Source organism: Panthera pardus, unplaced genomic scaffold, assembly GCF_024362965.1.
Source record: "Panthera pardus isolate Hobbes unplaced genomic scaffold, ASM2436296v1 HiC_scaffold_3, whole genome shotgun sequence".
NCBI classification, from domain to species: Eukaryota; Metazoa; Chordata; class Mammalia; order Carnivora; family Felidae; genus Panthera; species Panthera pardus.
This window is the reverse complement of record NW_026526876.1, coordinates 28,678,941-28,704,278: the sequence shown is the minus strand read 5'-3', so window position 1 is coordinate 28,704,278 and position 25,338 is coordinate 28,678,941. Positions and strand designations below refer to the sequence as shown.

At 47.1% G+C, this 25,338-nt stretch overlaps 1 protein-coding gene across 14 annotated transcripts in view; it reads right to left on the bottom strand.

The window, feature by feature from the left end:
• Positions 1 to 25,338, bottom strand: part of MARCHF10 (membrane associated ring-CH-type finger 10) — an 83,282-nt gene that overhangs the window by 5,391 nt on the left and 52,553 nt on the right. For 9 of the 14 annotated variants that reach the window (XM_019466630.2, XM_019466620.2, XM_019466619.2 and 6 more), the window contains 4 exons: positions 20,100 to 21,519; positions 16,013 to 16,179; positions 13,527 to 13,636; positions 3,804 to 3,917 (listed from right to left, as the gene is read on the bottom strand). In XM_019466630.2, coding sequence (XP_019322175.2) covers positions 3,804 to 3,917; positions 13,527 to 13,636; positions 16,013 to 16,179; positions 20,100 to 21,519 — 1,811 coding nt within the window. Of the gene's footprint in view, positions 1 to 3,803; positions 3,918 to 13,526; positions 13,637 to 16,012; positions 16,180 to 20,099; positions 21,520 to 25,338 lie in introns of those variants that run through there. The other 5 variants (XM_019466631.2, XM_019466629.2, XR_002085010.2 and 2 more) reach the window with 3 other exon arrangements.

Genomic DNA, 25,338 nt, shown 5'->3' with positions numbered 1-25,338 from the left:
AGGGGACTTTGGGGGTACAGGCCCTGAATAATGGAGTACCCCACATGGGCACTGAGAGGGAGGGAGGTGAGGGAAGGCGAGTCCATTTAGCTTCCCCACAGAGGACAGCCCTGTGTCCCCATCAGCTTAACAGGCAGCTGATGGGGTCCTGTGTTCTCTGGAGATGCTTCCACCGCGAGCATTTGGAGAAAAGGCCAGTTTCCTGCTGGGCCCTTGCAGAGAGTAACAGTCACTGTTTCCTTCAGCCTGGACCTCACTCTGTGCCCTTTCCGTCTTCAGTGCCCCCACCTGGGCCCCCTTAACCCATCCTACTGCAGCAGCAGCTGCCCGCCCTCCACGTAGCTGCTGCAGTTTTCGCTCAAAAATGCAAATCTCCTGGCCTGCGAGCCCGGAGCTAGAAACCCTCCCAGAGCTGCACACAAACCCTCCAGCCCCTGCTCCCTGCCTCCGCCTCCACACTCACTTCCTGCCAGCTCCAGCCGCACTCCTCTCCTCGACTCTCTCAAACATACAAGTCTTCCTCATTTCTCTGAGCCTCTGCCTTTCCTTCTGCATGGAATGCCCTTTCCCTCACCACCATCCCTTGTCCAGCTGCTAAACTCCCCAAGATTTGGTTGGGACATCACCTCCTGAACTGATCAGGTGGGGGAAGCAGCTTTGGCACGAGGCTTCTCAAGCAGTGGGAAGGCCCATGGCAGAGGGTACAACCCAACTGGATTAAAAGCAAGTCCTCTTGGAACGTTAGTTTGTGTCTCTGAAGACCCTGCCTGCACAGTTGGTCCTGGAGAAGGAGTGGTAGGAAGGGGTGAGAAGGGTGGTTCCTCCCGGGACCTAACTGCTCTGGGCGCTTCCGCATCTGTCTCCTTCTTCCATCGTAAAGCACATTTCTTGATACTCTTGGTTACATGCTTATCTCTCTTCAGACTCAGAGCCCCTTATAGGCAAGGAGTTTGTATTCCCAGAATTTAGTTTAGAACCTGGCACGTAGTAGGCATACAGAAATTCTTTGAATAGATAAATATATACCTTGAACTTGAGAGGGTTCCTTTACCTAGAATATTGTTCACGCTCCGCAAATTTGTGCTACTTTCTCCAAAACATAACTCAAAACTCACTTCCTAGAGAATAGGCTTTGGTTTATTAGTTCATTGATTTGAGCGTCAAAGGTTACTGAGCACCTACTATGCGGCAGGCATTTTCTAGGCACTGGAGGTTTGTGGGGCACAAAGAGAGATAAAAATTCCACAAGGGAGCTGCCAGTGACCGCCACCGTCCCCCACCCCCGCCCCCCAGGAGACCATGTCCTCATTTGCAGTCATTTAGCATTTTGGTAATCACTCAATGCCCCTGGCGTCCACAGTGCCTGTGACATGATCATCAAATATGATTGGTTCACTGTATGCCCAGATCATCAGACAGGTGTAGAAGGCCCGGCTTTGCCTTCAAGTAACACAACCTCACGAGGGAGACAAATTGTTTGTTTATGGGATCACTGGAAACCCCAGAAGTCCCAGCCAGGGAAGATCTTGTTAATTCACAGCCTCTAGAAATTCACTGGATCCACTGGTTCTCTTGACCAAGTGCTACTTTCCAGTTATTTCCAGTCTTTATAAATATGTGAGTCTCATCTTCCAGCTTGGTCAGAATGGCACAACATGGCGTCATGTCAGGTGCCCACTTCCCCTGATTCGCATCTCGGCACCCGAAACAAGCCAGGGCATGGATGAAAGAGTGAGTGAATGATCATTGCCATGGGCAAGGATTCATCACTGGGTGTCTTAATGAGACACCACCAAGGAGTCAGACATGAATGGGTTCTCCAGTTCTGATAGGTAAAGGACAGAAGGGTTTTTTCCCCAACATAGGGCCTTTTTTTTTTCTTTTTTTTGCTACATGTTACCCTCAGATTCTTGGTATTTTCTACAAAAAGATCCCGAGACTCCACTCCAGGAGAGTGTGAATTTGACAAAAGTCATTTGTTTTCGTCCTTCCATTTGGGTCCCTCTTAACTGGCTATTTGTACCGGTTATTGTGTGGTGGTTTTAGTGCGTGAGATCTATTTCAGGGTTTCCCAAATTAAATGTAAGCCTAAGAGTGTTGCCCTGTCCATTCTGCTTCCTTCTTCCTTCCCAGCAATCTGGGTTCCCAGATTGCTCCTGCTGTCACTCCTTCTCTAGGATAGTTTTACCAGAAAGTTCTGTAGACTCAATGCTTTAAGGCCTTGGTTTTCACCCATGGGGTTGTAGTGTACATTGTCCTCTCGTGTTTGTCCTGCAGTCCTGGAGGCTAGCATTGCTTACATTAGCCTGTTGATGTTTTAGCCATCTGTAACCTATATCAAACACTGGGTGCTTTGAAGTTCAATGTGCAATAAAAAGTTCATTAAAAAAGATGTGGAATCATGAAAATAAGGTTACAGAAATGTTAACAAAGGATCGTTTCCTGCTTCCTGTATTTTTTTTTTAAAATGTATTTCTCTGAGGAATTTATGTCACCATTAAAACTACGGAAGAGTTAAAGGAAGGACAGGCCTGGGTCAAAAAGAGGGTGAGATTCCTGAGGAGATATCTTGGCCAAGACCCAGCCTGTTTTCTTAATTGAGAGCTTGAGGTCTAAGGGGAGAATTTACGCCAGAAAAAAAAAGGAGGGACAAATCCAGAATTCTTATGACTGATGGTTTGAACCCAGCATCATTAATAGGGATGGCTCAGAAGCCTGCTGTCATTGCAAGGTCTGGGCTATGTCAGGGACCCTCAGAATCACTGGGTTCCAGCCTCCAGGCAGGTGCCTCTTACCCACTTGAGGAAGAAGAGGAGAGAGACATGAAGACAGACAGAAAGCGGGGGACAGAGAAGAGAAAGTCAAGAGAAAGAGAGATGCATAGGGAAAGGGTGGCAGAGTGTCACCAAAACTGCCTTGTGACACCACTGGTGGCTTGCCCGTCGCCCGCACTGCCTTGCTTGCCAGTCACGACCTCCTGATAGGAGCAGAGGTCAAGTTTCAGGCCCCGAGGGGCATTGAACGCTAAAAGCAGACCGGTCCCTGGCATGACCTTAAGGTAAGTGAGGTACCCGTGTCCGGCTACGGAGTACGCTTTCCTGGCCTGGCCACAGACAGGCATTTAGCCAAGAGGGAAGTCCCTTGGGGCTCTGCGTTCTGACTGGACAGTGACCAAATGTACATTTTGCTGGACTTTGCTAAGTCCAGGCTCCGATTAGTAGCGGAGCCAGGCTTCTCCCCCCAAACTGTGTGGCCTCATAGAGGGCTCCTTGTTCTCCTGTTAAACGAAGGGCGGCCCCAGATGACTATTCCCGGTGAACACATTGTCTCCTCTCTAATGACAAATGGGACACTGTCGGCACCTTTATTTCCTGGCCTCACACATGCAGAGACACTGGAATAACACACTCTGGGAGCCGAGGCAAAAGAAACAGTTCTCCTTGGGGGAAGGCCCCTGTTTTTTACGGACCCTCCGAGCTTGGGCCGTGGGCACGCCTCACAGCCTTGCTGGCCTCTACTTGGGGGAGCAAATATCTCCAGAGACTCACTTGCTTATATGACCAAGAGTGACCATTTAATTGCTATTTATGTTCAATAGGAAGCAATCATGTGATTATCCCTTACTTTTCAGCCAGAAGGCCCACTGTGCATACACTTAGGAGCCACTACGTCTTAGTCCTAATGATGGCAGTGCCACATCCTACCAAGTGACCGTGAAGCCCTCAACAGATTGCACACGTATTAACCAGCGCTGCAAGGTTTGGGGGACTGCTGCCGACGGCCCGGGTCGGAGCCACACTCACCCTCTCTCTGATGACTCGGTTGTAGTTGCGTCTCATGAGTTCTGCAAACCTCTGCTCATAGAGGTGAAGCAGGAGCGCCAGGTACAAGCCTGAGTTCATGAGCTCATTTTGTGCCTAAATATGGAAAAGAGACTCCTAAGTGCATCTATAAACTATTCACGGTCTACATCACAGGGCAGAGGGTAGTGAGGACACCGGGTGACAAGAAGTGGGACAAGACCCCAAACCCCAAGGCAAGGCCTGCCTTTGGGGATCAGAGAACAGAGCAAGAGAGGGGGGATCCTTTACTGCTCTCTCAGGGCAGAGGCTGGAAATTCTTTACTGCTTAGTGGAGGGTGCCCTGAAAAAGCCCCGCGTTCCAGGCTCAACCCCATGCCTCGAACGTTTATTGAGCAGTTACACGTCAAAGCCTTGAGCTGGGCGTTGTGGGGAATATGAGGTCCTGCTGGGAGCCCATCGTCTGGTGTGGGACAGCCTCGTCCAGAGACGGTTCCAGTACCAGCTGCAAGTGTCACGTGCTACACTGGAGATGCACGGGGAAGAGAGACCAGTTTACTAGGACACGGGGAAGGCCCCTTGGACGGTCCCGAACGGATGGGAGCACCTTGGGTGGGCTCTGAGGGTTGGTGAGGGCCTTTCAGACAGAGGCATGGAATGCCAGCAAAGGCACAGGGGCGGAGAGAGCAGAGCACGTATTGGGTAACATTCCCTACGCACTGGTGTGGCTGGAGTGTATGGGGAAGGTGTTTGTCTTGGACTGAAAAACTGTTTGGGCATGGGCTGGCGAGATGGGAAGGTGGGAGGGTATGAGGCCGAACCAAGAGTTTGGATGTCCTGCTGTGTGTGTATACCTCGCTACCTGAGCGGAGGAGTAAACACAGTGAGATGTGCATCTTAGGAAGGAAAAGTTTTCTGTGGGAGAATGTGGAGCACAGATGCCACGGGCATTTTGTTTTCCTAAGATCCCTTGTTTGTCCAGAGAAAAGGCCCCAGGTCTTAGTTCTGTGTGTTTCTCTCTGTATAATTGGGCTTAATGATGGTCTCACCTAAAGCCCCCAGCCCTGGCTGGTCCATTAACTCCTAGAGAGCAAGCTGAGCATGTGCCCAGTAGAGTTCCAGATGGACTGCGAACCTCAGGGCCTTGGCTCCCCTCTTCCTCATTCCATCGGTGGGCTTGGTTTGTTCTTCTGTTTTGAGTGCCCCCCTCCCCCCCTCCCCTCCCCCCCACTCCTGTCACAGGACTTCCTTCGCAATGTCTCCTGCTTGTAGAAGCCTTCCTGATGAACCTCTTTTTGTTCCGATCATTCCTTTACTCTCTGATTCCTAAGTCTTTATTTTGTACACTGCATCTTGCACTTGTTAATGTTTTTGCTTTTCCTCAGCGGTGGGTTGTGTTTTATTTTTCTCACGGGTGCTGGGAACATAGGGAGGTACACAGGGAGGGTCTGGCTGTCTGGCTGAGGACAGCTCCTCTGTCCTCAGTGCCTTTGGTGGTCTATGCCACAAGGCCTGTGGACCCTTCCTGGACCTTCAATAAATTAGGGGCATTAGAAACGACTCCTCCCCCTCCGCTTTGTTTCCCTGCCTGGCCTCCCATCAGATCCCCATGGGTGGGGGATGGAGAAAGGCCAGACCAAGCTCGGGAAGCCCCTGGGAGACTAAAATCCCTAGCAGAGGACATGGCCCTCTGCATCACCCTGGGGAAAGGTCAGAAGTGTGACTGTTTCCCTAGGATAACTGAAGCTCAGACCTGACGCGGCGACCACCTCAGTGCTTTTCCCTTCCTTCCGGGCCTATCTCCCTGTTCCCATTGCATCAAGGGTAGCTCAGGAAGAACAAAACAGCTGCCAGAAGAGGTGCCCAGGTTGAGCAAGGATCGGTGCACTCTTCCTTCTGGATCAGGTCCAACTCTGGATCTTGACCACTGGCCCCAAGGTCACGGCTCAAGGCCCTTCCGCTCAGCTGTCCTTAGCAGTTAGCCTCCTATTTTTAGCCTTTGGTTGTGTTTTCTGTGCTCTCCTGACCTTGGCCTAGAGCGGGCAGAGAGGAAGTTGCTTGTTTTCACTTTTTTCCTAATTGCCTCCTCCCACCTGCCTCCTTGTCGTCTGTCTCGCAAGCCACCGCCTCCGGGAAGCCTTCCTAACCCACACCCTTCGGCTCCTCCCTGCACACCGAGCCTTCTCCCTTGCTTGCTTCTATCGCTGGCTGGCGGTGGCCTCCCGCGAGCTGCTGCTGGTTTTCTCTCCAGCACCCTCTTCGCCAGTAAGCCTTTGTGCTGAGAGACACTCCGATGCATAATGGCAAATCAATCAGCTAGAAAATGGCTTGGAACGATCAGGTTTGTCAAAGCATTCAGGGAAATCATTTACTTTTTATGACTCAATAAGGCCCGGAGGCATGCAGATGGGGAAAATATCCACTAATGTTTTCTGCAGATAATTTGAAAAGTCACTTCTAGCAGATTGTGTCTCTTCTCTGGCCTGTGGGAGGGAACCTGTCACGTGGCGCCATAAATCTCACTGGCCGGGGCCCCTTGATGTGCGCCCTTTGCAGAGCTGGTGATGCACCACAGAGGGGCTGGGCTGACCAATCAGAGCATGCGTTTGCTAGTGAACTCAGTCATCTCAGGCTCCGAGCCACAAGTGGGAGGGACTTGTTATCACAGAGAGTTCCAGGGCATTTGTTCGGCAAGGGCAAAATGAGCTAGGTTTTGGAGCGTTATTTTTGTAGCTCTCCTGACCCTCCCTCCCCGAACCATTCTGGTGGGGCATTGACACCCATGTGCAGTGTCGACAGTGGGTGGGTGGGGGGCAGGGAGGCTCGAAAGAGAGGAGGCTCATGAAGCCATGGACAGGAGCCCCGAAGCACTCAGGCTGCCTGCCAGATGTTTTTCTTTCTTTTCTCCCACCTCCCTCCCACCCCTTCATTTTGTTAATATTCATTTGGGCCAAGAGATTTGCTACCTATGGAAATTCTCCATATAATCCACTCAAAGACGCAGTCAGCCTGGCTGAATGTCCTATCAAGTCTTCAGATGTGTTCAAGAGATGCTCCTAGGTGTGAGGGTGATTAGGTGGCTGCGTGTGTCCAAGGACATCTGTCCGTGGCTGCGATGGAGCAAAGCCAGGCCTGTGCTTCAGAGCAATGACAGCCAGAGGCCCGCTGAGACCCTCCTGTGCAGCCGGGCAAAGAAGACAGCAGCACATCTCCATCATGCAGTGGGCGTGGGCCCCCAGAGCGGGCAGCCTGGGGCCTTCGAGTGCTAAGACTTTGGGCGGAGTTTTAACCGGGCCTGACCCAAGTGACTCCAGTTATAAAAAGGGGAGAAGTAACCTCTATCCTGCCTGTTTCCCCAAGGTGTTTTTGGCAGAATGAGCTAATACGAGTGGATGTGGTATTTTGCAAAAAAAAAATATCCTATGAGAGGCAGAGAGGAAAGATAGGACTCAGGGCAAGGACCACATGTGCCTGTTTGATCCTGTGCTCGTGCCTAGCCCTGGATATTTGGTGTGTGCTCAATAAATATATGTACAGATGAAAGAATGACAAAAATGTATGATTTTGGACCAGACAGTGGCCCATTTAGCCGTGTCTTTTGACCCTAGTCACTCCCAACTTGAATGTGCATCAGAATTACTGAAAGGGCCTTTTAAAACATAGCTGCTGGGGGTCACCTGGGTGGTTCAGTTGGTTAAGCATCTGACTCTTGATTTCAGCTCAGGTCCAGATCTCATTGTTCGTCGGATTGAGCCCAAGCCTAGCATCAGGCTCCGTGCTGATAGCATGGAGCCTGCCTGGGATTCTGTCTCCCTCTTTCTCTGCCCCTCCCCTGCCTCTGCTCATATGCAGTACACATGCTCTCTCGCTCTCTCTCTCAAAATAAATAAATAAACTTAAAAAAAAAAAAAAGCAGTTGCTGGGCACCACCTCTCCCCCTCCCCCAGATTCTGATTCAGTGGGTCTGGTGGGTAGAGCCAAAGAATGTGTATTTCTAACAAGTTCCTAATTGATGCTGATGCTACTGGGGATCACCCGTCTTGGAGAACCACTGCTCTAAGCTATGGATCAACAATGTGGTCTGGGGATGTGCTCTGGTGGGGAGGAAGGAAGGAAGGGAAGGGAAGTAGGGAGGGCGGAAGGAAGGGAAGGAAAGAAAGGGAACGAAGGAAAGGAAGGATGGGCAGACAGACACGAACTTCTCCAGTTGGAGACAGTACTCTCCATTGTGCCTCGGTGACCACCTCCCTTTATTATAATGACGCCTGCAGGATTCCGACCGTTTAATATGGGCCTGGCCTCTATGGCGTCTGAGTGTACAATCTGTGATCTAAACTGTGCTTCAGCCTGCTTTCTCCTGGCCCGTCTTGGAGTTTGGAATGTTAGTTCGAGCTCTATCTGGGGGGTTCTTCCTTGCACCCCAACACTGAGTGCCCCAGCCAGAGCCAGATCTGAGGCCTACTTCCCAGGTGAGGAACGTCACACAGGACTCCTCCTTCCTGGACAGCACCCACAGAGCGAATGGATGCTTCTTGGGCTTCCTTTTCAGGCATCCTTGAGTAAGGAGGGTGGGAGGGTTGAGCTATGATTGGGCCACCAGGTGCCAGCGGCCCCAAAGTGCTGAGTCCAGGTCCTAGGGCCCCCGCAGTTGTTTCCGCTTCATGGGGCCACTCTGCACACAGCCTGTAGGAGCTCCTAATCCAGCCACTAGAAGCCAAGTAACAAGCCTTGATGTACGGGGCCTACAGGAACCACCCAGTGTCCGAGGGATGGGGCATAATCACATTTCAATGCCCTGTTAAAACCCATGGGCAACATTCACTCTACTCCTACTCAGGTGCATTGAAGCAAACCAGGAAAACACTGGTCTAAGCCCCTCCACACCCTCAAAGCCATAGACAATGCTGACTGGACACCCAGTGGGCATGACTGCGATCTGGGATCAGATCTTGTGCCAGGTGTCTTTCTTTGATATCTCAGATTTTGCCTTCAAGGGCACGTGGATAGAGAGCTCACTCCTCTTTTTCCTTCCTGGTCTTAACTGTCTCTACCTCAGGGAATCTTTCTCTGGTCCTGAGAACGAGTCAGACCTCTTTGTGGCTGTTCCCAAGCTGCCTGCACATCCCTCGTTGTGATGCTCCCACACTAGGGTTACCCTCCCTATGCCCTTCCCGTTAGAAGGAAGTGACTGTGTTGGTCTTGGGCACCTCGGTGTCTCCAGCAGAGCATCTGATATACAATAGGCTCTCAATATGTGTTTTAAAAGTTAAACTTTTATGTTATGTGTATTTTGCCACACTTCAAAAAAAAAAAAAATTTGATACCTGGGCCCATCCCAGATCAATTAAATCAGAATCTCTGGGGCCCGGCCTAGACACAAATACTTTAATAGGAAAATAAAAAGGCATGCAGCTAAATGTTAATTATAGGGGATTTTTGCATGTTTGTGAATTTTATAATTGAGGAAAAGCAAAAAAAAACAAAAACAAAAACAAAAAAACCCCAAAACCACCTAAAGAAAAAATGCGTAAGATAATAAGTTAATTGTTAATTAGTGAGTTAGCAAGTTAGTTGAGGTCAAGTGAGACCCAGACTGGGCTGAAGTCAGTTCTAGGCTTCTTCTGGTTTTGATCTTTTCCTTGTATATGTCTGTTTTGGGGACCAGCTACCTCACGTCTCAACAAAGGAACTTGTTTGCCAGGAGTGAAGGGCACTGGGCATTGGCTAAGATGGCCAGAGCACCAACGTTTGGGAGTCGGGAAAGGCCTGGACCTCAGGAGCCCGTGTAGACATAACAACTCCAAGGCCAGGCCAAGGGGCCTCCCCGGCTGGGGACGAGCCGAGAGCATATTATATCCTCCATATCTTTCTGTTCAACAATAGTTTCTTCCGCCTTGGTCCACGGAGTTTCTGAACTTGTCTAAGTCATGCTTCCCTACTGTCTCAAGTTTAACTCAGACTGTTGGCAAACAGACTCCATTAAATCCACGAGGGTCCATCAGAGCAGTCAGAACCATTGCGAAAGTGTGAGCCCGCAACTGTTTTCCACCTGCAGGTGAATACTGCGCGTTGGTTCTTGGGACTGTTGTTCACCCACCAGGGTGGGTCTGTCAGTCTAGTTTCCACCTGTGGTTATAATGAAGGGCATTTTCAAAAGGCTTTGATGGCCTGTCAGGTTCTTGCTGAAACTCATTTAAACTCTTTTCTGCTTCCATGTAGAGTAATCACTGTGCTGGGTATTTTCTGCTTTCCCCTCCAGATTCAGTTTCCACCCTGTGCTGTGACCTACACGCCGATCTCAATGGATCGCATTAACTAGACCCCCTTGTTCTCTGGCTTCCCGTTGGGTTTGGCCAATGGGAGGCCCTGGCAGGGGACCAGAGGGCGGGAGGAGAGGGAGGCCAGGTGGTTATTCTTCTTGTTCCCTCTCTGCTGGAGAGTGGTGTGGCAGTGGCTGCTTTCCGTTACTGACGGTCACAGGCCATTGCGGACTCTCTCTCCTATACCTACAGGTCTCCTGATCCTGGTGGTTGCACCCTCCCCTTGTCACTTGAGGCCTAGGAATGGTCACGATGCCAGTCTCAGGATACTTCATCCTACCTTGTTGGTTTCTTTTCCTGCACATTTCTGCTCTTAGGTCAGCTCTCCTTACTCACCCCTGTTGAGGGTGCCTCGATCTCTTCCACCAAGATTCTGGCTAACACAGTGACTTCCACGGTTCTGGTTAGGACATGCTTGTAGATGCTTCTCTCCACTGGTAGGATGCAGTGAAGCCAAGGTTACGGGTATGACCCCTGCATGGGCTGGTTGGCTTTTTTCAGTGATGGACTCTAGCCTTGTCCTGGCGTGCTTAGCTGCCTCCCTCGAGTCCAGAGAGGTTGGGCATCTCTGGGGCTGTAACACAGTGGATCTCATTTCCTGAGCGCCTTCTCTGCACAGGTCCTGGATTAGGGGTTATCCTCAAGTCTTTTCCTACCTCCCATCCTGCGGGGTAGGAACTATCTCCTCCTTCCTACAGATGAGAGAACTGAGATCCCGAGAGCTTGTGTAGTTTCCCCGAGGTCACACAGCAACTTTGGGGAGGGGAATAGGGATTTAGGTTCACAGCTTCATCAAAGCTGGTGTGCTCTTCGGTGGGGTAGGCTGCCTCTGGCTACGTGAGGGCAAACATTTTACTACAACTTGAAAAGTCTGCTGTGAGTGAGTGAATTCTACAAATACCAACGGTAAACCAACAGCGCACGGTGGTGGTAGGTGCTTTGCAGAGGGTGAACGATGCAGAAATACTTGGAACCAACAGGGGTCTTTACCAGACAAGGCAATCCCTTGGGCTGCACTGTGTGATGTCTGCAGACCGTTCTGGTAGCATTCCACATAACCTGGCCTTGTCTGGACATGTCCTTCTCAGGAAGTCCCACAGGTTCCATTTCCAGAAATAATCCTCCAAGATGACCACGTGGAACCTTCTGCACCCTGGCTGGCATCCTGATCTCAGGCGCTCACGGGCCCTGGTTCCCTTCAATAGTGTGGTTCCACAATCACTTCTGTTTCTCATCTCAGTGCCTGGGGTTTGTGACCGAGTGATTCAAGACCCTCAGGCCTCAGAAAGGATGGACTCAAAATACATTTATTTCTCAGGAAATTCTTTCTTCCTTTTTTCCAAGTTTTCCAAGAAACTTCTTGGTTGTGCTATTCAAATATTTCCTTCTTATCAATAGTTTGTCCTTCTGTCTCGAAGCCTTAGGGTTTTAAAAAAGGTAACTAAACAATTGCCTAGACTCAGATGCAGCATTTTGACTCAGCTGTGCTTTTTTCCAAAAAACAAACAAACAAACAAACAAACAAAAAGGTCTGGGCACAGGCTAATGATTTAAAAGTCAAAGGGACTCCTCTGAAGAATGACATTTTAGTTACTAACAATGATTTTATAGTTTTAAAGTAATGTGCTTTACAGTTACGGTTATTAATCCCTTTTTTTTCCCCTAATCATGTTAAATCATAATGGTAATGATGACTATTTTCATTTGATAAATACTTATTGACTGCTTATTACATGCAAGGCACCTTGTAGATAAACATCACCCGATGGAAATACAATGTGAGTCACAGATGCAACCCCGGTATGTAACTTGATTCTTCCCAGTAGCCACATTAAAGAAGTGAAAAGACACTGGTGAAATTAATTTTAATAGTATGTTTTATTTAGCCCCGTATATTCAAAATATTATTTCAACATTTAATTAATATAAAATTATTTATGTGATATTTTGCCTTTTTTATTTATTTATTTTTTTTTTTTTAATTTTTTTTTTTTTAACGTTTATTTATTTTTGAGACAGAGAGAGACAGAGCATGAATGGGGGGAGGATCAGAGAGAGAGGGAGACACAGAATCGGAAGCAGGCTCCAGGCTCTGGGCCATCATCAGCCTAGAGCCCGACGCGGGGCTTGAACTCACGGATCGTGAGATTGTGACCTGAGCTGAAGTCGGACGCTTAACCGACTGAGCCTCCCAGGTGCCCCTATTTTGCCTTTTTTAATACTGAGTCTTTGAAATTCCGTGTGCATTTGACACAGCACATCTTTCTTTTTAATTTTTTTTTTTTTTTAATTTTAGAGAGGGGTGGAGCAAGGGAGGGGCAGAGGGAGAGAGAGAAAGAGAGAGAGAGAGACAATCTCAGGGAGGCTAGCGTGAAGCCCTACGTAGAGCTCGATCTCATAACCCTGGGATCATGACCTGAGCCGAAATCAAGAGTCAGATCTCAACCGACTGAGCCACCCAGGTGCCCCTCACGTAGCACATCTTGAGTGGCAGTAGCTACTTGTTCATTAGCCACATGTGGCTTGTGGCTGCCATATTGGACAGTGTAGTTCTAAAGAAAAAGATCGTTTGCCTGAGAACTGAACAATTAACTATTATTCTGAGCACGGATCACCTTCCCACATAAGGTTACCTAGCTTTTTCTTTCTTTCTTTTTTTTTAATTTTTTAACATTTATTCATTTTTGAAAGGCAGAGAGAGACAGAGCGCGAATGGGGGAGGGGCAGAGAGAGAGGGAGACACGGAAACAGAAGCAGGCTGCAGGCTCTGAGCTGTCAGCACAGAGCCTGATGCAGGGCTCGAACTCACGGACCGTGAGATCACAACCTGAGCCGAAGTCGGCCGCTTAACCGACTGAGCCACCCAGGCGCCCCGCTAGCTTTTTCACAGTATTAGAATTGCAACCCAAATGCCCCAGGAGAATTAATTCACCGGGTGTTAAAAAGCACACACTAGGTGCTTACTACCTGTTAATAAACAGTAAAGCAGTTTCTTATGACCCTAGAGTTACTTGCTATGTAAATTAGGGACCATTTTTTCCAAGACCCTGATTTTTTTTTTCCTTGTCGCTATTAAATTTAAATTACTTCAGCAAATCGGGGCATGGAGCTTGCCAGAGTATTCCTGTTTCTGTGTCCAGTCGGCTACTCTGGCTTCCTACTTTTGCACCTGACAACAGCGGGACCTCAACCCCAGGTGACCAAGACTTTGAACCCTCCCGATGGTCTGATTTAGTAGCAGACCTTCTTGGAGCCGCGAGTGGGGGGGGGGGGGGGAGCATTCCCAGACTCACGCCATGCACAGGCCTAATACCGTCCCTTTATCAGGGAAAGCATGTCTTCCTACCATGCGCCGCCTCTAACTGACTTTGACCCGTGGAAGCAGATTGGCGTGAGCGTCTCTTACCCGGGATTGCTGGTGTTTGTGGTAGAAGTCAGTCACGTTAAAATCATCCAGATCGACCAGCAGGTCTTGCTTACACATTTCGCAGGTCTTTGCGGCACCTAGATCCGCTCCTGAAATTAAAGAATTCTTTGTTACATGTAGCCCTGGGTCTCTCTGTGCTGACATTTTGGGAGTGAACTTGTGTCTGTTATGAATTCTGAGTTTCAGTGACCTTTTTAAAGCCAGCCATTGTCTGTAGAAAAGGACCTTGAATCTGAGATCTGGAAAATTTCCTTCGTAATCGTTTTCATTATTATGCACGCAAGCTTTGTATACGTGAAATTCTCGTGACTTTTAAATAATAGGCCTTGCTTTCTGTTTAAATATAAACACACTGCTTCATAAAATTGGAGTTGCTACATGGAGGCAGAGAATCTGTAACATAGGTGTTTGCCAAAAGAGTGAAGATTGGCCTATGTTGTTGTTTTTGTTGTTGTTGTTTTTCTGACAGACATAACACAGGTCCAAGCAAATAAATGAGGACCACATTGATGGCAGAAGCTATTCTCAGTCTGTGGCCTAAAAATCTGCCTTTACTCTCACCCAGGTGACTTCCCTCCTGAGGGGGTGAGGGAGCCGGGGGCCACGTATGGGAACTAGCACAGCAGTATCTCCGGCCAGCCCCTGAGACTGAGCTCAGCCTCATCTGGGAAAAGAAACATGAGAAGCCTTCCTTTGTTGCTGTGGGGTTGTTGGTTTTTTTAATTTTTTTTTTTTTTTAACATGCATTCTAGATCAGCATTTTTTCTCCGCTTATCCTGGTCCCCAAAGCAAAAATGGAAGATGCAGAACTGTGCTGTGTTGAGGCAAACGCTATGCCCAGCGTCTTTTCCCGGCACGTAGGTGCTGCAGTTTTGCTAATGATGTCCTGGTGTTTATTTTTATGCATTAGAAACTAGAGGCCTGGTTAGTTACCTGCATTTATTTGGGAAAGGTAGGGTTGGTGCAGTTTTATACCCCAGTTCTACTCTGCCTCAATGGGGACGTAAAGAAATAGTAAATGGTAGAGAACGTCAAAAGACAAGGATGAATGGTGATCCCGTGTCTGCATTTTGTTTGCTTGATTTTTTTTTTTAGGGCCTCTCGGTAGTGCTTTAGGCTACTGAGTGTCCCATGTGCCTCTGATCTTGATGGCGCTCAACACACCCCTACTGATGCTGGCGTTTTACAAGCAGTTAGCAGCGCTTTCCTTGCACATTTCATGAGTGATCTTTTCCTGTGCTAGATGTTTAATTGGCCCAAATTTGTGGTAAGATAAAACACTGCATGACAGGGTCATTAGCGGCCAAGATCCCCGTTTCCTCCCCGTCTGAAGGACTGAGTACCAAGCTCGCTACGTGGAGATGTGTTTAAGCAGCTTGGATGATGGGCCCAGGTTTGTTTCCCTTGCTCGGGAAAATGCAGAAGGTGGACAGGGGATCAGGGAGGAGACGGTTAATGTGATCGGCCCACGGTTCCTGCCTCTTTCTCTGGAGGGGACGTGGCCACTCCCTATGGGGACAGGATAAAGCTCTTAAGTCTCCCAGGCTGCCTGAAAGAGTGATAACCAAGGAGGAAAACACGGAAGAGAAGAGAACTAGGATCCAGCTATGGGGTAAAAGGTTTTCAGGGAGTTGTCTCTGAAAGACATAGCAGCTATTTTGTAATGGGTTCTTTGCATTGCCGTTTCCTGTTTTGGGTTTTTTGTTTGTTTTTGTTTGTTTATTTTGTTTTGGTTTGTTTGTTTGTTTTTGGTTGTTGTTATTCAAGTTGCCCTTCTTCCTCAAACCATGTTTTAAAGAAACCCCCTGTTTTCTGCCAAGAAAACCACAGCTGACCTCCCCATGTGGCCGTATTTAGGTTATAACCTCCCCAGGGAGTTGAGAAAGGGCTTCACATTCAGTTACAAGATCTGCAAAAGACAGAGCTGACAAAGCCAGCACGCGGAAATCTCTTTACCTAATACGGTTCTAGAAAATTAGATCAGCGCTCTTTCCCTGCCCCTACTGCCAAAACACAGCTTTGCTCAGTTTCTTAGGTGACACCCTCCTTCCCCCGCAAATAAAAGGAAGCAGAACTGCTTTTGCCAGGTGTCTATTAGCAGGCATGGCTGCTGTGTGCTTTTGCTGAGGTGCAACCACTGACCTATTTCAGTTTCCTTCCTCCTGGGAGGGAATCTTAGCATCTCTGCTCAGGCTCAAGCGGGGTAGGATTTAATAGCATCGCCAAGATTCTTCTCTCAGACTTGGAAAACAAATTCATTTCCCTCCCATAATTTAAAGGCAGCATTTAGACCCGCTACTATCCATCAGCGCTGTGAGCAAGAGTCCTGGGGTCAGGGGCCATGGTTCTTCTGGCTACTGCTTAGGAGGAGAGGGGACAGTTGTCCAGGCTCGGAGTCCCGCACGGTGGTGTCTCATATTAATTATATGTTGGCTCACGTTTTCCGCTTCTCCTTCCCCACCCACCTGATGTTATTTTCACTTTCAGCCACTTTTTCAGGCACTCCTGATGAACAAACCGCAGGCTTCCCACACAGCCGCAAGGCTCCAGGAGGGGGTTGGTTGGGGAACCCCCGGCTATCTGACAGATGCGACACAAGTCTCCCTCCTCCTCTGAGTCCTCCTCCAGGAGACTAAATGGAAAACAAGCCCTGGTGAGCAGGGGTCTGCACAGTTGCAGTGTCTACAAACTACAAATACCACGTCCCGGGATGTTCAAGGGGGAGCCCCCCCCCCCAGGGCTCCCCAGGCCCACCCCCTGCTCCCTCCCACCCTGCTGAAACTTCTTCCGGGTTACTGATAGCAGGTGCACAAAGTCTTGTGTCAGGCTCCTCTGAAGCTAGTGGTACGTGTGAGCTGACCAGGAGAACCAGCAGTGCCTCCATAAATCTAGAGGCGTGGGACAGGGCTACAGAGGAAAGCCATGGAAAGGGCTGGGCGCCCCTCCCCCTGTCATGGCCACTGTGAGGGAGTTGGCAGTGTGGCTTGTTGTTGAGTACGTGGGATTTGCAGGCAGGGGGCCTGGGTTTGAGGCTTGCCTCTGAAACGTGTGGGTTTGGTGACTCTGGACCAGTTCTCGAAGCTTCTCAGGTCTCTGTTTCCTCACGTATAAAGCCATGTGGTGCCAATACCACCACTACTTATCTAACAGGGTCTTGGGCAGCCTGGATGCCATGATGGCGGTGTCACCGCTCTGCAAAGTGCATCGAGAGTCTGGCAAAGTATTTGCACATAGAGACCCCTCGCTAGATGTCATTTGGGATGGTGATGAACCAATGAACCTGGGTGTGAATTCACCAATAGCATAACACTTGCCAAGAAATTTTGCCAACATTCCAGAATGTAAGCTGCTGGGATCTGATAAAGATGGAATTAGTGAAAATGTAAGCAGATATGTTTGTGTCTAATCGACGGGGAGTGAAGACTAGCTGGTTGATGTTCATGTTGGGAGGCCCTTAGGAAGTCTATGGCTTGTTCTTTAGAATCCTCATGGCCTGGGGACTGTCTGGTCAAGGAAAGGAAACTGGCTAGAGACTCAAATCAAAGGAGAGGAAGAAATGGGCATTGCTCTGGAGATAGAAGTGTGTGCTGAGTTTCTGAAGAGACCTTCCTCCCCAGGAAACAGAAGTCATGAAAAGGAACCGAATTATAGTTTTCTATTATGGGCACAAACAAAAGAGGAGATAACTCATATTTTTTAAAGACTCAGTATCTCTAAGATGTCAGTTCTCCCCAGAATAATCTACAGATTCAATGCAGTTTCAGTGAAAATCCCAACAAGCTGATTCTGAAACGTGTATAGCCCAGGACTCTTAAGGAACAAAGTGGGGAGGCCTACCAAAGGGCACCACTGGCTACCAAAACTTATAAAAGCTACAGACATTAAGGTGACGTGGTATTGGATTAGGGAAAAACAGAAAGGAACAGGCCAGAATAGAGAGCTCTGAAGCAGACTCGTACATTTATAGTTATAAGACAGAGGTGTCCCTTCAGTTGAGCAAGGAAAGATCTTGGGACAGTTGGGCATTCACAAAGCATACCTCACATCACATATTAAACATTACTTCACATTTAAGACCAAAATCCATTTCACACTAAGTCCTAAGTGTTCAAAGTGAAACTGTACAGACTTTAGAAAAAAATAGGAAGGATATCTTTAAAACAATTTTTAAAAAATGTTTATTTATTTTTGAGAAAGAGAGAGAGACAGAGCGTGAGTGGGAGGGGGGCAGAGAGAGGAAGACACAGGATCCGAAGCGGGCTCCAGGCTCTGAGCTCCAGAGCCCAATGTGGGGCTCGAACTCATGAACCACAAGATCATGATCTGAGTCAAAGTCACTCAACCTATTGAGCCACCCAGGTGCCCCAAATAGATAGAACATGTTAATGGCCTTCAGTTAGTAAAGGATTTCTTCATCAAGATAACAAGATACAAATCACAATCCATAAAGATGGATATATTTGACTCCATTAAAATTAAAAATTTATTTTCATTAAAAGACATCAAGAGGGGGCCCTGGCTGGCTCAGTCAGAGGAGTATGCGGCTCTTGGTCTCAGGGTTGTGAGTTCAAGCCCCATGTTGGGTGTAGAGATTACATACATACATACATACATACATACATACATACATAAATCAAAGGAATGAGAAATACAATGCAAGAATGGTTTCCTGGGGGCAGAAAGGATACTGGGAGGGGGTAGATGAGATAGGGTGGGTGAGGGGCTCAAGGGCTCCAGTAGAGTTCTATTAGCTGGAAGGTAGGCACAGGGATATCTGGGTTTTGCCTTATTTCGAATTCTCTAATTATTTGTATGCATTAAAGTAACTAAGGGAAAAATTTTTAAAGAGTATAAGTGGCATTGAGAAATGGGCTTGAAATATTTAAATGAGGCATATTATAAAATATGAGCCAATGCTTACTAAAAATTGCATTTATATGCAAAGATAAAAGATGGGAAGCAAAGTTATTTTATAGTGCTTATCTCTGGATTATAGGATTACAGGTGATTTTTCTTTTAAGTTTATATTTTTCATACTTCCTAGAATGAACATTTTTGAGATAAACAGAAAAGCATAAGGTTTATTACATACAGAAAGAAAAAGGGTGTCTGATAGGCGAAGTACATAACTCATAGCTGTTTAATGCATTGCCATGCCGAGACGTGGATGTATTTTTAAAAGAAATCATTTTTAGCTCCAAGGCATCACTTTGGGATGGTGGAAGACCAGACTCCTGACAAGTGGGTCTGAAGCTGTATTTTTGGACAGGTGTAGATGGGTGAGTGTGAGGCCTTTTGGCCCTTAACCATGAGTCGGTCTGCTGGTAGCTCGTATAATAGGGAAAGGAAAATTGGGGTGCCTGGGTGGCTTAGGTCGGTTAAGTGTCCAACTTTGGCTCAGGTCATGATCTCGTGGTTTGTGAGTTCGAGCCCCCCGTCGGGCTCTGGGCTGACGGCTCAGAGCCTGGATTCTGTGTCTCCTTCTCTCTCAGCCCCTCCCCTGCTCATGCTCTGTCTCTCAAAAATAAATAAATAAATAAATATTAAAAAAATAAATAAATATGGAAAGGAAAAGGTACTAATAGGAGAGTGACTTAACTCCTGGAGTTGGATAACAGACCTCAAGGAGTAGTAGGTGTGTGTCCTGTGTCCTCTCTTACCCTCTGCATTCTAATTCATTGCCTTAGAATTTCCCCACTTACAATGAATATCAATAGATAACTAACAGCTGAAATGAGCCATACTAACGTACACAAAGGCGGCTTGCATTCACAGAATGCGTTTCCTGATCAGTAAGCCAACATCAGGGTGTGGTAACACCTATGTAAAGGAAACAGAATCCTGACACGGCGTCTAATGATGGCTTTAAAAAGTATCAAATTTCATATATTGTGGATGTTGTGAAATATCCCCACATCATCTTACAAGACAGGGAAGATCAAAGGAAAGGGCAATCCAGAAAAAAGACCTGTTTCTCTCTCATGCGTGAGAAAGAACACATAAAATGGAAGCTGTGGTTACCCCAGCGTAGCCCTTCGGAGAATCGAGGTAACCATGGTAACGGTTTGGGACAGGCCTTTTGGTTGGAAAGATTCAAATTCTAGAACTGTTGGCTGGATTTGCACAAAGTCCCATGAGGGAGAGCTGGTGAACTTCAAGTGTGGAGTGGCTCACTCTCTGGGGAGATAGCAACCTTTTCGTAAAAGATCCTGGTTCCTAATTGCCCATGAGAAGAGCTAGCCCTATGTAGCAGTCAAAAATCCCTTATGTCTAGCAAACTTGCCTTCCTTAAAGTTATGGTATTTGGGGAAAAAAAACATTTGGGGAATACTGGAGAGATTGAGCTGGAACACCAAAATTTTCCTCATAGATACACGCATTTTAAGAGCAACAAAATAGATAATGTTGTCGATAAAAGCAATCATTAAAATGTCAAGGAAGGGCCTACTTAGGATTTAAAATTCCCATGATGCTCTAATGAAGGCAGTGCTTATTTCTACCTGGAAAAATGGAATAAAAAAGTATATGCATATCATTATGAAAATTCCTCACCTTTCTTGCAGTTTCTTGAGTTTCTCAGAGTCTGCCTTTATCTTATTGGCTTCCTTTTCATCTGTGAAAGCAGAGGCTGCCATTCTGTTCCCGTTATCACTTTGATTTGGGAAATCAGAGACAGCGAAGAAAGTAAAAGGCGTATTTTCTTGCAGGGACCCAGGCACGTGCAAATGGCCTTGTAAGTTCATTCTGGATGGTGAGGAGCTAGAAGACTCCCCCAAGGACAAGTTGCTTTGAGGATTTAGTAAGAGCTCTTCCGTATATTCTAGAGCCCCCTGGGATGGGTTCGTTAAAGGAATATCTTCTGCTCCCCTGACATCAAATTCATGTGCACTATTTACTGGAAAATAACCGTGGTTCTCAGCACTGGCGAGTGGATTCCTATTTCTAATAGGGGACAATGGTCGGCGAACATTAAACCTTGAATTTCCCTCTGAGTCTGAACTGTGAATAAATGTAGACGACGTCGACAAGTCTACTGGAATATCATCTCTCGTGGCAGAATGCATTAGTGATCCAGGAGTGTTATAAGATAAACTCACTGGTGATCTTGGAGCTGTTGGTCTACCAGAAAGAAAACAGTCAAGAGAATTACTAGAACTGCTTAAGTAGGCATGCCAATCTCTTTCATAATCATGGATACCAGGCCTGTCTTCCGTGGAGGTACAGTCTCTAAATCCATTTTCAGCATTGAGGTCATCATCTAGACTAGCTGTGGATTTGGTGTCCCATGAAGGAAAGGTGCTTTTCTCATGTTCACTGTCACCACTGTCATTCCCATTAGGAGAACCTCCACCAGGTGGCTTGAGGTCTTGAAACACCCTTGGCCCCACAGGAAGCTGCTCTGTCACTGGTTCCATTGCATTGCTCATTCTTAATGAGCCACGACTGGACTCAGTTCTTCTTACCGAATTTGCTCTGCAATTTTCAGGACCTTCTTCAAAATTTTTACTTTTGGCCTGAGTGGCCGACGTCCCAAGAAATCGACTTCTCTTATGACTGGGAGGAGAACGAGGCCGGTGCATACCAACCAACAAAAGTTCTTCCTCTATGAGGGTCTCCTCCTCAGTGTCATCATTTTCTTCTCCAGGGTTTAATGATAAAATGGAATAAAAATCTTCATCTCTGAACCTAAATGGTGCCCTTCTTGACCCTCCCACGGTGGTGGTTAGGAGTGGTGGCCCCAAGGACTCACTCGACACTTGAGGGCTGTTTGTTCCTAGGAAGGCCTGAGATAGGCCTGAATGCGGCTCATTCTGAGAAAGAACACTTGAGTCTCCTTTTTTGGCTCTCTCAGAGGTATTCTCAGTCATAGTCATTAGCTGTGAAGATGGGACTAAGTGTCTTCTCTCTCGAGTTGGCCTCTTCAGCTTGGTGCCACTGGCCCACACTGGGCCCTCTTGTTGAACTATTGGATCTGCATGGAGAAAAGACAAGTTTATCATTCTTCTATAGGTACTCATGGATGAAAGAGCTCGAACACTAAGAGTGAGAGTCCCTCAAGGAAACAAGCAAGCCTAGAGAAGGAAATCTGCATGGTTAAAACGGCCGGAGGTACAGAAGCAGGACAGTAGAGGTAGCTTCATTTTATGCTTCTGGAGTCTTCTTTGTACATTTTGTGGAGCTCGGGCTGGTTCTGGGGCGACAGGGTGACCCTGAGGATACAGGTCTTTTTTTTGTGGAAGCTTTGGGAAGACTGTCCAGCCCAGGTCAGTCAGGGCCGATTACGGGGAAATCTCTCAAATGCTAGTTTTCATAACAGTGTTTGTGGATAAGGAAAACCAGCACTCCAGGAATGGCTTCTACAAAAACCACCAGTGCCTTTTCATCTGGATTCATTCAACACGCATTTATGACACTCCTGCACCACACACAGCTTTAAAAAATCTTGAGAAAATATAATCTACCTGGGCAGATTGGGAGGAAGGCTCTAGAAGCTGGTGTCCAGTTACCCTGATGACTTGGGTTACATTTAGTGCTTAGTGCAATAAAAATTACAACTCTCTCATGACATCATTACCTTCTCTTTGTCACTAGCTCCCAGTCGATTTGTAACCTCGAGTAATAATAGAATTCCTCCCCCGCCCCCTGATTCTAAATTATGAAGAGATGTATGGAGAAGAGGAGGCAGAGTGCCCAAATGGGTAGCAGTTTCTAGTGGTGAAGTCACTTGGTCAAAACTTGCCTTACAAAAATAACGACTAAGCATACCTTACTGCGGGCTTATACTGAATGGGCCAGGCACCATACTAACTTTATTACATACACACATTTTGCCTCAGAATCCTAGGAAATAGGTGCCACAATGACACCACTTTATGATTGAGGGCACCAAGGCTTAGGTCACAAAACTTACCCAAGGTCACATTTCTAGGAAGTCAGGGTGTGATCATTCAAACTCAAGCCCGCCTGACACTATGGTTTGTGTTCTTAACCCCGACCCTGTGTGCCCCTTAAGAAAATGGCTGGACTTCCAATTTCCTTGTGAAAATGAGTATCCGTTTAATTCATTGTGATGTGCATGTACTGTTCAGGATTTTTTTTTTTTTTTTAACCCTCTCAGTGCAGATAGGACACTGAAAGTACTTACTTCTCTGATCCCACTTCTCTTGGTTTCCTCCTGGCATCAGCCTCCTCCCGGCCCCACCCCCCCACCTCCCCTGTGCTATCCTGCAGGATCTGGTCCTTATCATTTACTTTCCAGAGCCGTTCGCCCCCTAGAGTGGACAGGACTCCACGGGTTTGGAAAGGCCTGTGTGGTAATAGCTCAGGCAAGTGAAATGCAAATCCGCAGAGCCTCCGTCCCAGCCAAGGGCCAAGTCAATACTGACTCACTTTAATTGAGGGCCTCCTGGGAGCACCAGCTTCTAAAGTCCTAATACTCTCTAAGCCTCTTTTATTGTTAACTGCATGGGACACTCAGCGACGCAGTGTGAATTTTTACTCATCAGCTCTTCTAGAAATCAGTTAAGCTCTCCCAATCAGGCCCCTCGCGGGTTTTATAAACCCCAATAAGAGATATATCAGCGATTCCAGGAAGCTCTGAGCATCTGGCTGTATGTGTATTAGGAGTAGAGCTGGTATGCCCACTCAGATCCCGTTTGGGGGGACAAATTCTTCTAAGTGACCAACTGAATTCTCTTGATTTTTTTTTTTTTTTTTTTTTTTTTTGAGAAAAAAAAAAAGTGATACAGAAGATTCAGAAATGCAGGCTCCGGTCGATTGCTTTTCATTTTGAATCCAATGAAGCACCGTGGAGATTAGCTAACAAGTTGCTGGAACCTGAATCTTCCGGTCTGTCCCTGAACACACAGCTGTCCCTCTGCCCTGAGCCAGTTCAGTCTGGGCTTCAGGAGACACCTGAGCAAAATGATCGGCCAGGACAACTTTTGCAAATCAGAACTGGACACTCAACAGGAACCACAAGCTTATTTCAAGGAAGCCAGAGAGCTGTCGCCCAGCAACACTGGCTTCTGAATGCTGCAAGGCAGCTCCTGTGTATCCCAAAACACCCCAGGGAACGCGTCTTCACTCTCCTTGTCACCACCACTGCCTTCCTCTTTAAAGGTTCAATCAGCGTTTCCTTGGTGTGTTTCCCCTAAAGGTGGCAGACTGTGCCATTCTATATTTCCACTATTTTAACCCTATTTCTTGTGTCTATCAGATAGGGAGCAGACTTCATAGTGCGCGGGCTGGGAATAAACACCCCATTTGGTATGCCAGGATGCGCTATTCATAGACCAGGCCCTACAGATTCTGCCGAACGCCTCTTGGGCCCTGTGTGGACTCCAGCTCAGAAGGGAGGGGCTCCCATTTCCAGAAGTTCAACCAGGTGCCACTGAATGTTCCAGGTGCAACAAGATGAAACCAGAAAAAGCATCCATCCTCTCTGTCTTTGGTCTAGATTTCTTCATGTGCTTGACCAACCAGTCCTAATGTAGGAACCATATACTTTTACCTGTTTTCCTCTGATTATACAAGTAGTTGATGTTCATTTGGAGAAAATTTGGAACTTTCAGAAGAGGATGAAGAAGAAATAAAAATCCCCATAATCTAAGACTCAGACTGCCCTTGTTCCTGTTCTGGAATTCAGGGGTGGGTTGCAAACGCAAGACCCCTGGGCCATTTTCATCCTGCAATAGTGGTTTGGCTCGGCCTCTGAACACTGAGTTAACTGCCTTTAGGTGGAGCTTGTACGTTCTGGTTTACCTCAGTCCCCACAGCCTCGGTTACGTGTTTCTCCTGCCATTTCCATGGGTTCCCTGAAGTCATTTGAATTTATAAGTCAGTGCTCTTACCTAGAAATACTTTTTTTCAAAAAAGTCAATACTGGAATATTCGGGTACATAAAACTTTATGCCCTGCTTTCTTTCCCTAATTTTTTTCTTGTGAGCATTATCTCCTGCCAGAAGTTCAATTATTCTTTAAGAGCATTATATTAAGGACAGGTTAAGATATACAGGGGCGCCTGGGTGGCTCAGTCGGTTAAGCGTCCGACTTCGGCTCAGGTCATGATCTCACAGTCTGTGAGTTTGAGCCCCGCATCGGGCTCTGTGCCGACAGTTCAGCTTGGAGCCTGCTTCCGATTCTGTGTCTCCCTCTCTCTCTGCCCCTCCCCTGCTCATGCTCTGTCTCTCTCTGTCTCAAAAATAAATAAAAACATTAAAAAAAAGATACATTATATAAACGTATCATAATTTGTTTAACTCTTCTCCTATTCTTGGGTATATAAGTGGTTTCACGGATTTTGGTATTACAGATTACACCATGATAAATGTCCTTGCTCGTACGTCTTTGACTACGTGTCTTCTTAGAACAGATTCGCGGGCATGGGATTGCTAGGTCAAAAGGTATGACCCTTCTAAAGACTTTTCACACATGTTGCCAAATTCCAGTTTGTACCAAATTACCCTACAGGTACGAAATGAAAGCATCTCGTATAGCTGTGTCACCAGCAACTCTTGCCAAGGGCTTGGCATGACATTGACACAACAGTGCGCAGGAAATGTTATTCGTTTCACTATCAGTATTGGGTATTATTGTTAAAACCTTAGCCAATTTCATGGGCCAAATCGATCTTGTGCAAATTTACATTTATTACTTAGGTTCAACTTGTTGTTTTCTTCCACATGTTTATTAGCTGCCTGCATTTCTTCTGTGTAATTGTCTGGTACGCCTCGTCCCATTTTCCTATCGGGTACTCGGGTTTTCTTATTGATTTGTAAGAGCTTTCTAT